Below are 16711 nucleotides of genomic sequence, written 5' to 3'. Positions count from 1 at the left end.
TTCACGGATCTTTCAAAACGAGACCTCCAACAATGTTCTTTAATTTAATTACAATTTGTTACCACTTGTTACACACAACCACTTCAACTTTTGCAACTCACATATTCCTTATCATGCTCTTTGCTTCTCTATAGGAAAACAAATATATACAATATACATCACCATTCTTTTGGTATGCAATCACTATTAGGTTCAACTTCCCTCAAATCACATTCTCTTCACTCTATGCCCTCACTCTAGCTATCTCATACACACTAACTTCTCTCTTGCTCTTCTTTTTAATTCCAATTCACACTGCTTGAGAACAAGCACTTCAATTAATTCTTCTTTGTCTCGAGGAGTTACTTTAGTTCATTTCAACAACATTTTGTTCTAGATTTCCTTTGACACACTATTCCTTCTCCTTGGAATGTCAAGAAGCTCCAAGTTTAATTCCACCAACACAGCTTTTCATTTAAAGATTTCGTATCTTCAGTCATGATTTAAACAACTACTAATTCAATCTTGTGTTGAAATGTCTATGGGTGGTTATCCATCACTTCTCATCACAAAATTAGATCCCATCCTCTATTTTATGTATTTATCCATTGTGACTCTAATAATGCAACACAATCATTTAATTTCATAACTAATTTCGGTGCCAAATTTGTAACTAACCAAGATCTTCATGACTTGAGATCCTTTTTGGTATCACCCTAACTGTTACCAAGTTCTTACCACATGATGTGTTTACGTTTCTATTCAGGTTTAGGCCTTCTCCATTGTCATACTTGAGAAAAACATCTTGATGAATAAGCTACTAAACAACTCATGTTTCAACTGCAATTGAAATCCAAAATTTTTATAACACAAAAAATCTTCCACAAACGCAACTTGTAGGCACATATCCTAATGCTATGCCACATCATTAGTGGGTGACATTTCTTTCATCATGATGATATCACCCTACCACATGTCATCCTATGAATGGTTGTATGTGTCACATGGATTTGGTCCACACGACCATCCAAAATATGCAAAATTTCATGCCACATGTCCCTTGCATAAGGTGCCACATCTTCATCCATGCCTAGTCCGCATCACCTCACAGTCCACATCCTTATACCATGTCAACCTATACGAAGAAGGAAGGTCAGGTTCAGGTGTTATCCTTGTGTTTCCTTTAAAACAAACCTCTTGGGATAAATTCTTGATCAACATTGGAACTTTGCCATCATACAAAAATCTATTCATGAGCTCAAGTTCAAGACCCGTACACAGCTGCACCCATGAAAAAATCAAATTCAAGACATCTTTAACACCTACACCCCCAAATAGCTCGACTAAATTGAATAGTCATATATCCCCCAAACTAGTTTGGAGTTCAAACCTTTCTATGATGCACTCCTTATTTTCTTCTCAAGTGGCCCAAACCTCAAAACTTCTTCAACCAAGGTCTATTTCCTAACTTGAACTTGCAATATTTATTCAACCCTTAATATATTTTCTAAGTGTGGTATATCGCTGGAAAGGTCACCTAGTGGGATACCCATCTAGGAATTCTACGAGAGCATTTGACTTAATGATTTTCCCATAAAATGACTACACAACATCAATATCCAAGACCAATCATAAGTGCCAACCAATGACAACATTGTGTCCAATAATATCCCCTTTTGGCATAGATGGAAACTATTCCAAACATGTCTAAAGAATTGATGGAAACAACATGTAGCCACAACACTCAGCATGCAATAACACTCCCCTTGACACCAATCAGTCTCAATCTTTTCTATGTTCAATACTATCCCTTAACATGATACTTATTATATCTGATCACATACTATGCCTCGTTGAGATACTTTTCTGTAACAATAGTCTCTACTCTCCCTTTTATGGTGTGTGTAGAACCTTCTTCCCTGTATCTTAATTTTTTGAGAAAGATTTGAGTTTGAGCACCGCATCGAAGTTTCTGAGCACCGCATCTTCTCCCCTTGCAACCCAATGTTTAGGGAAATGTTTGAGGATGATATCTTCCCCCTCTTTGACATCAATGGTAAATGGTATACTGAATTGACATATTTCCCCATGAGATCATGCCTCTTCATAGTGAAGAGTGCAACTAAATAAGAATTGTTCCTGCAAACATACAAACTGAATAAAAAACTAGACATTTCATCATTCTTCTCCTACAACTCATTCGTTATATTGCTTTAGGAACATAGTAACTTCTAATTTTTAAACAATGAGTCATTTTGATGAGGAAGAGATCACTCCCTATTTGTGTTTGAGGTACTCAAAGGGCTCCTTCGGTAACGACTTTGTAAAAATATCTAAAACATGTTCATTAGTAGCCACATACTCTAATATCACAACACGATCAACAACTTGATATCTCAAGAAATGATATTTAATGGGTATATTTTTTTTTTATCTTTGAATGCATAACAAGGTTCTTGGAAATATTGATGGCACTCATATTCACACACATAATGGGGATTGGATCAAGTTCAAATTTGATATACTTTAACATCCACTTTATCCACATAATTTGAATCCAAGTAGATGCAACTATGTACTCATATTCAACTGTAGATAAGGAAATGAAATTCTTCTTATTGCTCACCCACAACATTAGATAATTCCGCAGAAAGAAGGCTACTCCACTAGTACTCTTCCCATCATTAATAATTCCATTCCAAGTAACATCAACACAAGCATTTAAAATAAAATATTTACCTTGTTCATGTTGGAAAATATGGTATCCATGGTCAGCGTTTTCATCTTGAAAAACAAATGGAAAAAATGAATTTTTAAATTTGGCCTCCAAAAAGAAAATTAATAGGTTAGCTAGGCCCCTAAGAGGCACCCATTCAACTCCACTTGAAGGCTATATAAAGGAGATCATTTCTCCTCATTTCAACACACAATCTTTTGACACACATATCTTTGATCCAACTGAACTACAAGAGGGTTGAATGTCAATAGGGTCAAAATTTCAGGAGGAGCTAGGGAGGGCTGAAATTTTAGGAACATGGTTTTTGATAGGACACTTCATCATAATTTTGATTACTGGTTTGGATATTATTCTGCCATGTTCATTTATGATCTATAGATGAATATGGAAACTCTCTCTCTCTCTCTCTCTCTCTCTCTCACATAAGGAAGAAATTTTCTAGATTTTCCCATTGTGGGTTCTTCCTGGCTATGTGCCTAATTTTTGTGGTCCTTGTCTCATTTTTTATGGTTACTTTAATCATCTTTCATATTTATTAGTTAATTTTTTTATTCTGCATAACTGCATAAATGATATTGAATTCTAATGCGATATGAAGCTAATGTTAAATTGATCATTGAAGTAGTTATTATATGAAGAAAAAATGTACTCTATGAGGTGACCTAAAGAATCAACATGGTATCATAGCTAGAAAAAATGAAGAGCAGTATGGAAGGCGAATTTCTGAGATAAATCTGAATTAAGGACCAAAAAATACTCTATTCTTCAAGATCAAATTATTTATAGAGAAGAGATGATTCTCCTATAAAGTGTATTCATGAAGTCTATTCATGAGGTATAAAGTATGTATATCAATATCCAAGGTAAATTCAATGAATTATACAAATAGATCTAAATCATGTGATAAATTACTATGATTACAAGCAATGTACCGCTATCTCTCTCTATGGAATATCTTAAAAATTCTATGAAAATTCATCCATGCATACAAATCAAGTTTGTGGTTTATTTTCCATCTTTGAAATGTGAGCCTCACTGTGAAATTTGGGACCTAAGGATATGTGTCTCTATATATACGAAAGTCTAGAATGTTTGCAAAAATGATAGTGAAAATTCTACACATTTCTCAAGGTATGTAAAATGATCCAAAATTTTAGTGGCATGTCTTGCAAGTCTGAGCTCATTATACAAAATTTTGTTACATCACTTACTCTGTGAATTGATTTGAGGTATGAAATTCTATGAACTTTTTGATCCAAGTTTGTTTATGGTACATATCAATCCTTTATTGTCTGTATTCTAAGACATGGACTCTCAAATTTATAGTTTTTTCAGAGTCAAATATCTTATGTTACATTACAGTTGTGGTTTATGTTTGTGTTAGTTTTGATATAGGTCAAACATAAAGTATTTTTAAAGGTATGTGATGTAGGTTGAATTCTATCTCTATAATGAATCTGAGTCCCCGTAACTATCATTCTCTCTCTCTGTGCTATAATAATATTATATTGTTTCATCCAAAGTTACTATATGCATAAAGTATACACAAAGTTTGATCCTATGTTGAGGTTCTATACATAAATCAAGATTAAATTATTCATTTCAAATAAGGCTAACATTATTAAACTAAAATTCGAGAAGCCGACCCTTCAAGTTTTCACATCCTAGACTGTGCCACCTCTAAGATCTAGTGTATATGTTTGAGAGCCATACATCTCTTCAAGTTTTCAAGAATATGATCTGTTAAAGTCTCTCTAATAATCTCCCTTTGAGTTCTATACTAATCTATGGAAAAATCAATAAATAGTTGGGGAACTATGTAAAAGTCAATATAGATGCAACTTGTGTCAGGACTCTAAGAAGCGAAAGATATGCTAAATTTATAGATATCTCTTCAAGACCAATGCCTCTTATATGCTGGCATGGACAGTCAAATTAGTTGCAAAAGGAAATGCATATGATATCTTACGAAATGAAGCATGGTAATTGGAAATAATTACTCTATTTGATAAGAATGCCTCCTTTCTAAGTCTGATCAAAATGTTGCTAAGAATTTGAGGCTTGATGACACAGGAGCTTCACTCAATGAACCTCTAACATATTGCATGCATTCATGACAACCTAAACAATACCCCTAATTTGACTACATATTGGGAAATACCTCTAAAACTCACATTATTTAACCCTCTATCAATATGAACCCAATACACCTCCCTAATATAAAAAACCCCTACTAATATGTTTTTGTATGATTAGTTTTGTTGTTCTAATAAAAATTACATATTTATAAACATGTACTTGCTTCTTGCTTTTTGTGTTGAGGTTTCCCTAGTTGTTGGTGCTTACAAAAACGTAAATTTCCTTAAGTTAAACAAGACATTCATGAGAAAAATAGCTTCAAAAATGAATAATGAACAACAAAAAAGTACAGTGCAGCAAACCATCAAAGAGACACATTAACACAATGTTTTGATAAAGGAGTTCACCCCTCCTGGGCTACATCTCCTTGGTCCAGCTTCCATGGTTTGGACCTCTGTATTAGCTCAATGTGGAAAAAATGATGTTTACAAAGCTCTATGGCTCTTGATACCTACACCAATATGGTCAAAAGGTCCAAATTAGTGAAGAACACTTCTTTCTGAGCTCAATTTGGTCGAAAATTGCTCAAGTTATGCTGCATTCAATTTTTTTCCTAAGAATCCCCACTAAATCTGGAGAGACTCCAGTTAAGTCCGCCAAAACTGGTAGTTTCAACCAAATTTGGTGCGCCACGAAATACGTAGCCAACTTAATCCCAAATTTAAGAAGTTTTAATTAAGGATTAAATGGAATTAGTTTAAGAAAACGTGATTAGCACTATGCGCTTCCATTCACTGGCCCTCGGTCCCGCACTTGTGGTCACATGGGGTGGTGACTAGCCCGTAGTGCTGGCTCCCACCACCCCCGCCGTCGGACATAACTACGCCATTAACTTCATTCTTGTGGAAATGGTTCTCAAACCTTCCATTGGTGGTATAACGGGAAAGCATGGAATTCAAGTGGGAGAGGTTATGGCTTCAAACCCGACTTTATATGAGCCATTCCACTTTGGATATATGCGAATTGTACCATAATATATATGAGCCATTCCACTTTGGATATATGCGAATTGTACCATAATATATATGAGCCATTCCACTTTGGATATGTGCGAATTGGAATATTTGGACGTGTGCCATAAATGTGAATGCCTTTCTATATAGTTCGGATTTAATTTGAATGTGTGGATTTAATAAATAATGTATATATATATATATATATATATATATATATATATATGTGTGCCATTCCACTTTGGATATCTGCGAATTGGAATATTTGGACCATAATATATATGTGCCATTCCACTTTGGATATATGCGAATTGGAATATTTGGACCTGTGCCATAAATGTGAATGCCTTTCTATATAGTTCGGATTTAATTTGAATGTGTGGATTTAATAAATAATGTTATATATATATATATATATATATAAAAAAAAAGGAAAATCTAGATAATATAAATATTAACTATATATTATATATAGTTCGGATTTAATTTGAATGTGTGGATTTAATAAATAATGTTATATATATATATATATATATATATATATATATATAAAAGGAAAATTTAGATAATATAAATAATAACTATATATAATATATAATAATATTTAAATAAAAAACAAATTCAAATTCCACCTTGGAGTCAATTAGACAATTTCACCTTCTCACAACAAAACTGGCGAATCTGGAGGTAACACTTGTCACAACCCTATTGGGTGAAAACTGAAGAAGATTTCCCTTGCTGACTGGACTATTTACTGGACTGCCATGCCATCATTTTGTCCCATTCTGCAATGTTTTTAGTTGTTTAGGAAAACGAATAGCAAGCCTTTTCTCCTTCATCCATACTCCATTTTCGGTAAAACGAATTGCGTTGTGATCATGTTGTCGAAACGGACACATTTGTAGAATTTTTGAGCCAACTTGAGAACTTTGATTTTTGAGCTAAATACTAAGCACCTTATCATTCCTCCCCACTAGAATCCTTTCAGACCCCAAAAGATACGATCAATTGTTCAACAAGGGAGCATACAACTCTCTCACCTTTTCGGTCTGCAACCATTTGGTTTGAGAATTCTTTTGTCCCTTGAGTCCCACTCTAAGGTATTCGACATCCCCTCCCTTTGAAGTTTTGGTTCTTCTGTCAAGTATGCGATCTTGCTGAAGCTCATCTAGGTATTCAAGTGAGAAATCATCTATTGACAGTAGCTAAACACGCTCTCCTTGATCATCAATCAAAGGAGGCTTAAGCAATCTAAAATTATCAACATTAACAACACAGTATATTTGCATGTAAGGAGGCAAATCAAGCTTGAACGCATTATTATCAATCTTTTCTAGAATTTTTAAAGGACCATAACAGATTGGTTTCAACTTTTTACCTTCCCCTTGAAGTCTCTCTTTGCTAATATATAACCAAACTTTGTCACGAACGTGAAATTTGAGATCAATCCGGTGTTTTTCATGCCTTGCCTTGTAGATGCTTTGACTTTTCTCAAGGTGTTCTTACACTGTATGATGTATCAACTGAATTTTGTTTAAGAACTTCCTTGCCTCATGATGTCACTGTGACCTTCGATAGCAACATATTTCTCAAAGATGAAGTCCAATGGTGAGCTTGGCAAGTATCCATAACATGCCTCAAATGTCGATGTGTTTGTGGAAGAATTCTTTGCCCTGTTGTACGCATGTTGTATGTAATGTAACTGTTCATCGCACAACTTGGGATGTTTGCTGCAATATCCCCTAAGAAGATGAATAACTATTCTATTGACCACCTCGGTTTGTCCATATGTTTGTGGATGAAATATTGAACTCTTCTTCAATTTTGTGTCCATCATGTCCCATAAATTTGACCAAAAATTCCCAATAAATTGAGAATCTCAATCACTTACGATAGAAGTAGGAAGACCAAAACGAACCCAATTTTTTTGAAAGAAAAAATGAGTTGTTTGTTCAGCTTAATTTTCTTTTTACATGGTGTTAGTATGCACATCTTGCTGAACCTTTCTACACCTACATACAAGTAATCATGACCTTTCCTTGACAATGGAAGACCTCCTATAAAATCCATTGAGATACTCTCCCATGGACGTGAAGGTACTGTAAGTGGAGTGTATAAACCAATTTTCCTATTACTAGGCTTACTTGTAGCACATAAATAACATCCTCTTATGAAATGAGAAACATTATCCAACATGCGTGGCCAATAACCATACCTTTGAAGATTCACTACTGTCTTGCCTACACCAATGTGTCCAACAATCAATGAAGTGTGTGCCTCTCTTATGATACTGTTTCTTTCTCCCTATGGAATACACAACTTGCCCAAGTGATACAACAAACTGTTATGTACATGACAATCCAACTCTTCTATTTGGTTTCCTTGACTCAAGCTTGCATATACTTCTTGAAAATCACTATCATTTTCATCTTGTTCTATGTAACTTTCATGCCAAACATAATTATGCTTGAGTATAACATATGAATTTACAATAGGCCTCGAAAACATATCAACTACCTTATTGTAGATTCCCTTTTTATAGTTGATAACCAAATGAAATTGTTGTAGAAAACCCATCCATCTGAAATGGCATGACTACTGCAACATTGACTGTGACTGTAAATACTGCAATGCTTGATGGTCCATATGTATGATGGTTTCCTTCCCCATAAAATCGTGCTTCCTTTTCTTAACACTTTGTATCAATCCATAAAGTTATTTGTCATATGTGGGATAGTTAGTTACATCTCCATTAAAAATTTCAGAATGAAATGAAATGGGCTTACCATGTTGTAATAAAACTGCTCCCATGGCATAATCACTTGCATCTATTTGAATCTCGAATGGTTGTCTAAGATCCGGAAGTGCTAATACTGGTGCTAAACTTATATTTTTCTTCAAAGCATCAAATTATTTCTATTGTACATCTTACCAATGGAATACTTTCTTGACACTTGTCAATGCACGTAATGGAGCTGCAATAGAATAAAAATAAGTAATAACTTTCTCCAATATTGTGCTACCCCCAAAAAGCTTCTTACCTCTATAACTGTATTGGGATTGGGCCAATTCAGAATGACCACAAAATTAGAGGGGTTTATCTTCAGTTCACCTCCTCCAACAATGTGTCCCAAATACACCAAAGAAGTCTTACCAAATTCACACTTCGACATCTTTAAAAACAACTTTTCTTTTCTCAAGACATCAAGTACTTTGTTTACATGCGTGACATGTTCATCTCTTGACTTGATGAATACAAGGATATCATCTAAGTATAAAATGACAAAATCATCTAGAAATGATCTCAATACATCATTCATTACTCTCATGAAAGTAGCTGGAGCATTTGTAAGACCAAAAGGCATAACAAGCCACTCAAAGAATCCTTGTTTAGTTTTAAATGCAGTTTTCTAAATGTCTTCTTCAGCGATCCTAACTTGATGATAACCACTTCATAAATCTAACTTAGTGAAATACTTTGCATAACTCAACTGATCAAGAAAATCATTAATTATTGGGAGTGGATAACGATTCTTTACCGTGATTTTATTCAATGCATGAAAATCCACACACATACGCCAAGTGCCATCCTTCTTTGACACCAAGTCAATGGAAAAACCACATGGTGAAGTATATGGGCATATGATACCTTTTCTCATCAATTCTTGAATTTTCTTTTTGATTTCCAAACTCTACACAATAGACATGCAATACATGCCAATGTTCGGAAGTGGAACATCTTATTGCAACTTAATCTCATGCTGAATCCCCCTCTTGGGAGATAACCCCTTTGGTTCATGAAACATCTCGCCATGCTTTCTTACCACATCAAACAAATCAAATTTCAATTTATCATAACAACCTTCAAAAGATTCATAATCAATATCATTCTTTTTCTTGATCATGAGAAGCACACAAGTTTTACTTTCATTTACTAGTCTCTTCATTTGCCCTGCATTAACCAAAGAAATGTTAAACTTTTTGTGATGGGCCCTCACTATGTACTCCACCCCATTCTTGAGAAATATGTATTTGTTATCATGGCGATAAAATATTGCTTTTCTATCATACAAATAAGGACTACCCAAAATGATTGTTGAGATTTCAAGTGGAACTACATCTAACTCAACTTCATCAATGAACTTTTCAGTAATGGCGAACTTGAATAAACACTTCCTTGTAACCTGTAAGTTTTCATTGTTTGCTATCCAACCCAATGGATAGGACTTTATGATGAGGTACAGGTTCAAGGTTTAGTTTTTTAACCAAGTCTTCTGAAATCAAGTTTGATTGTGACCCACTATCAAATAATGCATCAATATTTGTATGATTTGAAATCACTCTAACATGAAACAACTAAATTCTTGACTCTTCATTTGGAGTGTTGTTTTAACTATGTGATGAACTAGTGCTTGCAAAATTTTCTTTTCCTTTTGTAACCATGGCTGAAATCTTGGTCTCATTACCAGAATTTGAACCGAGGTCATGTTGTGTGATAGTTGTCATCTTTTGTTTTCCCTTATTGTTTTTTTTCTTAGGCCTTAATTCTGGATGCAGTTTCCAACAGTAGGCTTCATCACGCCCCTCTTTGGAACATTGTTTGCATGTTATTTTCTCCCCTTATTTCTTTAAACTTGTATTCTTCTTTCCCTTCCATTTTCCACCCTTTTCTTTCTCCTTACTCTTGAATGGCTTCCTCTTACTACCCTCTTCTTGAATGTTCTTTCCTCTAGATTCAAGGTGCATGGCTTGCACACATACCTCATCTAAATTGTTTTGGTTAGCATAAGGATAATATGTTTCAAATAGGAATGTAAACCCCCAATATATTTCAACAATGTATCTTGGGAATTCAAATTCTCTCTTAATAATAAAGCACTTTTTCTAAAATCTTGTGTATAATCTTGGACTATTTGGCCCTTAAGCTCCCTAAAAGTTTGCCAACTCATAATGGATTTTTTAATATAGGCTAAAGGATAAAATTGTATTTTAATTGTAGAAACAAATTAAAACCAAGTGATGGATATCTTACCATGGATTCTCATTTCCTCTTGAGTCTTTCCTTCCCACCAAACTAGTGCATCTCCTTCTAACCTCAGTGAAGCCAACTCGATCTTAATGTCATCTGCTTGAAGGTTCTAAATTCTGCAGTATACCTCCAATTGGCGTATCCAATTGTCCAACTTTTCTGCCTTCACCTCTCCTTTGTACATGGGAAGTTCGAATTTTATGTCCAATTTCAATAATGGAGTTTTCCCTTTTAGGGTTTTGGAATGAGTATGGGTAGTTTCAGTGGTGGTAGGGGAAGATGATGTTGTGTGAGATGATGGAGATGATGAGGAAGATGATGAGGATGGTGGAGATGGAGGTGGCTTTCCACAATTCCCTTTAGAATCCTTCTTCTCATATTTTTTTTCCTCTGAGCTTCCTTCTCCATGTGGAGGTTTAGAACTCTCTCCAACCATTCTGGTGTTCCTCTCTTCATATAGGACTTTAACAATCTCAGTCAAAGTATAGAAATCTTTCTTAAATTTTTCCTCTTCTGAAGAGGGATGATTAGGCTCTCTTTCTCTAGACATAATGGCTATGGATTCAGGCTCAGAAATTTGTACTGATTCTACCTCTTCAATCTCAGTTGAAGGCAAAACTTGAGGATCTTCAAGTGGAGTTGGAATTGGAACTTTGGGTGGTGGAGATTGTGGCCTTGTTGCTCTCCTTCTTCTGGGCATTACCTCAGGAGTTGAAAACAATAGCTTACCTTCTCCTCTCTACAACTTTAACCTTGTAAGCATTACAATTTTTCAACCATTAAAATCCTAATTGCACAAACTCAAGCAATAAAGAAATTCAACCTTGGGCTTTGATACGAACTTGATCTATTTTTGTATGATTAGTTTTGTTGTGCTAATAAAAATTATAGATTGATAAACATGTTCTTGCTTCTTGCTTTTTGTGCTGAGGTTTCCTTAGTTGTTGGTGCTTACAAACAGGTAAATTTCCTTAAGTTAAACAAGACATTCATGAGAAAAATAACTTCAAAAATGAATAATGAATAACATACATGTACAATGTAGCAAGCCATCAAAGAGAGACATTAACACAGTGTTTTGATGAAGGAGTTCACCCATCCTGGGCTACATCTCCTTGGTCCAGCTTCCATGGCTTAGGCTTCTGTATTAGCTCAATGTGGAAAAAATGTTGTTTACAAAGCTCTATGGCTCTTGATACCTGCACCAATGTGTTTAGAAGGTCCAAATTAGCCAATAAAACTTATTTCTAAGCTTAATTTGGTCAAAAATTGCTCAAGTTATGCTGCATTCATTTTTTTTCTTAGGAATACCTGCTAAATCTGGAGAGACTCCAGTTAAGTCCACCAAAACTGGCAGTTTCTGCCGAATTTGGTGTGCTTCCAAATCTGCCACCAACTTAATTTGAAATTTAAGCAGGTTTAATTAAGGATTAAACAAAATTAGTTTAATAAAATGTGATTAGTGCTAAGCACTTCCATTCGGTGGCCCTCGATCGCGCACTTTTGGTCGCATGGGTTAGGGGCTGGACTACACGGCTAGCTGCCACCACCCCCGCCGTCATACATAACTGCCGTATTAACTACAGGTTCGCGACAATTATTTTCAAACCTTCCATTGATGGTCCAATGGTAAAGCATGGAGTTCGGGTGGGGAAGGTTATGGGTTCAAACCCACCTCCACCCAACCTATATATTTTTACCATAATATATGTGCGCCATTCAACTTTGGATATATGTGAATTGGAATATTCAGACCTGCGCCATAAATGTGAATGCCTTTGTATATAGTTCAGATTTAATTTGAATGTGTGGATTTAATAAATAATGTTTAATATATATATATATATATATATATATATATAAACTATATAATATAAATAATAACTATATATAATATATAATATATTTAAATAAAAACAAATTCAAATTCCACGTTGGAGCCAACTAGGCAATTTCACCTTCTCACAATCAAACTGGAGAATCCGGAGGTGACACTTGTCACAACCCCATTGGGATAAAACTGAAGAAGATTCCCCTTACTAAGTGGACTACTGACTAGACTGTCATGTCATCATTCTATCCCATTCCGCAAATTTTTTAATTATTTAGAAAAACGAACAACAAGCCTTTTCTCCTTCATCCGGATTTTGTTTTCGGTGAAATGAATTGCATTGTGATCGACTTGTTGAGATGGATGCAATCGTATAATTTTCGATCCAATATGAGAACTTTGATTTTTGAGCTAAATACTAAGCACCTGATCACCTACGTTCACTAGATATTGTAGGTATCCATTTTTTCATTAACTTTGAGCTCCATTTTTTATACCTGCCAAAATAAAAGCCCTTTTCCCCCTATATACCCCCCAATATGAACCCACATGGTATGGTATTTCTCACCTAGTGAAGCCCTTGTTCCTGATGAAATTGCAATATCTGGGGTTTGAAATGTGTTAGACTTACAAATCTCCATTAAGGGTTTGAACATGAAAGTTATATCATTTGTAATACTCTCAGTTTGTAAGAATGAATGATGAAGATAAGTGTGAAAGTTTGTAACATCATTAGGGTTTGAGGTTAAAAGCCCTAGCAAATCAAAAGGGTTGAAAATAAAAATCCTACACCTCTGGATGGATTACTTCCAATCAAATAAAAGGAAACTTTATCTCCTAGAAGATTTGACATCTTGATGATGAGGTTGATTTCCAAATTGTTTTCAAGAAGACTAAACAATAAGAGGGAGTTGTCACAATCTCAAGAAATAAGTATCTTGTATTTCTTTATTTTAATTAATACTAACAATTCAACTGTCTATGATATGTAAAACCCTAGGTAGGGTTTGAAGAAAAATCTAAAGACTAATGGATCTAACTCAAATTGCTTGTTGTTGATGTTGAGCACTCCATAATGATATGAATAATATGAGCCTCATGATGATGTGTCCTTCTTGATGAAGTAGACTCCTTGATGTTGATAATATGGTTGGAATCCTTGATTATGAGGACCTCTTATTCCTAACTATATGACTCTTTGATGCTGATAATGTGGATTCTATGAGGATGTGATGATGTGAGATGAGTACTCCATGAACAATCTAATGATGCCATGAACAATTTTAACTTCTTGATAACATGGATGAAGTTGTCTCCATGATAGTAATATATGAAAGATTTATTGATGATGTGGATGTTGATTTGGATGATGGATTCCTTGATGATGTGAGCTCTTTATGAACGAGGATAATGATATGGACTCCTTGAGGATGTTGATGTGGACTCCTTAATGATGAATGACGCATGATGATAAATAATCCTTTCCAACATGACTCATTGATGACATGGACGATTGAACTCCTTGATGTTTACTCTTTGATGATGATGGTGATCTGAATGATGATAATATGGACTTATTGATGACATGGAATTTTTGATGATGTTAGTGATGATAATGTGGACTAGTTCATGACATGGACTCGTTAACGATGAATTACAATACACTCCTTGATGGTGATGATAACATGGACTCATTGATGACATGGATTCATTTTAAATGTTAATGATGATAATGTGGACTCGTTGATGACATAGACTCGTTGATGATGTAGACTCTTTGATGATGATGATTATGAAGATATGGAGTCAATGATGATGTAGATTTCTTGATGATGATGATGATGACATAGACTTGTCGATGATGTAGATGTGGATTCCTTGATGACATGAACTCCTTAATGACGTGGACTTCTAAATGATGTAAAATATTTGATGATGGTATGGAATGCTTGATTATGTATGAGATTGACTCGATTTGAGAAGGCTAAAATCAAGAGGGAGATGACACACTCTCAAAAGGTAAGTATTCTCTTGATTATTTCTATTGATTATGTCATTATGAGTCTCTTGGATTTCTTGGTTATTCTAGTTATTCCATAAGCTCATAGTGAGGATTGTAGGTACATAATGAAGACTGCCAAGGTGTGAAAATTGTTGGAATGATGGAAGAACAATGTGACAATGAATCATGATAGGATCTGTACTCAGAGGGAGCGAAAAAGATCAAACAAATTTCTATGAAGAGGATATTTGTGTAAGAAGGAGCTACTTTTGAGGCATAAAATTGGTGATATCCTTCACATAATGGATTGCATATCCATTGAAAACTCTTTGATGAATGATTTGAAGAATCCACAAGACGTTGATATTGAGTTTTTCATTGATCTATTTGATGATGTTTGTTTCTTCTGAATCCACTTAGCATTTGTTGGATTCACATTAGGGGAACTTTGAGGTCTAAAATGGCTCTCCTAAGAAAAATGTACAACCAAAATAAACTTTCTAAGGACCTATAGGATTCAAGATGATGATGTCAACCATGGGGGATGATTCACCATTTTTAGAGTAAAAAAGTAAAAATATTAAAAAATAATAAGATAATTAAACTACTTTTTCAACTCGTATTTTCAACTTATCTCCCTAAGGTTTTACTCAAATTTTGAGTGGGAGTACTCATTGGATGAAAAATTTAAATCTTCATGCAAGGAGTATGCATGTTGCATACTTTTGATGGACTGTGCTACACGAAAAATGAGAAATACATGAAAAAATGAGATTGCAATCATGTTTTTCATGTATTTATCATTTTTCGTGAAGTAGGGTCCATTGAAGGTATGAAACATGGGTGCTCCTTAGATGAGAAATCAAATTCTACAACCAACAAGTGTTTCTTCTCGAAATATGAGTAAACATATAGGGAGATAAGTTGAAAATACGAGTTAAAAAATAATTTTTTCTCTTTTCCCTCTACAATTTGATGATGTAATGTAATCTTATTTTATTATTTTCACTGCTATTTCATAATTTGTTGAGGAGGCCCATTTTAGGCCTCAAATTTCCCCTAATGATTATGGTCCAATGAATTCTACTATGGTTGTTGATGCTTTCTTCTATAAGAAGCCACATATCATTTGCTAGATTCAATTATGGTCCACTAGATTCTACTATGGTTGTTGATGCCTGCTTCTATGAGAATCCACTTATCATTTGTTGGATTTGATTATGGTATGTTGGATTCAACTATGGTTGTTGATGCCTGCTTTTGTGAGAATCCACTTATCATTTGCTAGATTTGATTATGGTATGTTGGATTCTACTATGGTTATTGATGCGTGCTTCTGTGAGAAGCCATTTATTATCTGTTGGATTTGACTATGGACATTGATATTCACTTCTATGATTTTCGATGCTTTATTTTGTGAGAATCCACCGCTAAGGTCTATTATTTTATATTGACAACTGTTTATGTTTTCTTCTGAGAGAAGCCCTAGCTGAAGTTGAATCAACAAATAAACTTTGAGATCCACTGTGGATACATTTTTTATGTTGAATTGGTTGCTGAAACTGGATAACTGAAAAAATCCCTTGAGAAAGGAGCATTAATTACATAGCATCATATTATGGACCATCTTTTATAGTTTGTGTGTCATGAGACTATTTGGTCTGAGAGATGTATTGTTGGTTCCTCCTATAGGATGTATGTTATAAGACCATGTGGTCCGAGAGATGTATTGTTGATTCCTTTTGTAGGATGTGTGCCATGAGACCATGTGGTCTGAGAGATGTATTGTTGATTCCTCCTGTAGGTTGTTTTTCATTATGATATTTGGTCATGAGAATGTATCATTGATTCCTCCTATAGGTTGCGTGCCATGAGACTGTGTGGTGGGGGAGATGTATTGGTGATTCCTCCTATAGGTTGTGTGTTGTAAGACCATGCAGTTCGGGAGATGTATTGATGATTCCTCCTATAGGTTGTGTCATGAGACTGTGTGGTCCAAGAGATGTATTATTGATTCCTCCTTTACATTACGTGTTGTGAG

At 34.7% G+C, this 16711-nt stretch overlaps 1 protein-coding gene across 1 annotated transcript in view; it reads left to right on the top strand.

The window, feature by feature from the left end:
* Positions 1-12238, top strand: part of LOC149194546 (serine carboxypeptidase II-3-like) — a 32266-nt gene extending 20028 nt beyond the window's left edge. The window contains exon 10 of the mRNA XM_089407705.1: positions 12143-12238. Within this exon, the coding sequence (XP_089263831.1) occupies positions 12143-12238 (96 nt within the window). The remainder of the gene's footprint in view (positions 1-12142) is intronic.
* The last annotated feature ends 4473 nt before the right edge of the window (positions 12239-16711 follow it).

The sequence above is a fragment of the Pinus tabuliformis genome, chromosome 2_2, assembly GCF_031772625.1.
Source record: "Pinus tabuliformis cultivar Carrire ecotype Pingquan chromosome 2_2, CPIR1, whole genome shotgun sequence".
Classification (NCBI taxonomy): domain Eukaryota; kingdom Viridiplantae; phylum Streptophyta; class Pinopsida; order Pinales; family Pinaceae; genus Pinus; species Pinus tabuliformis.
This window is presented reverse-complemented; position numbering and strand designations above follow the sequence as displayed.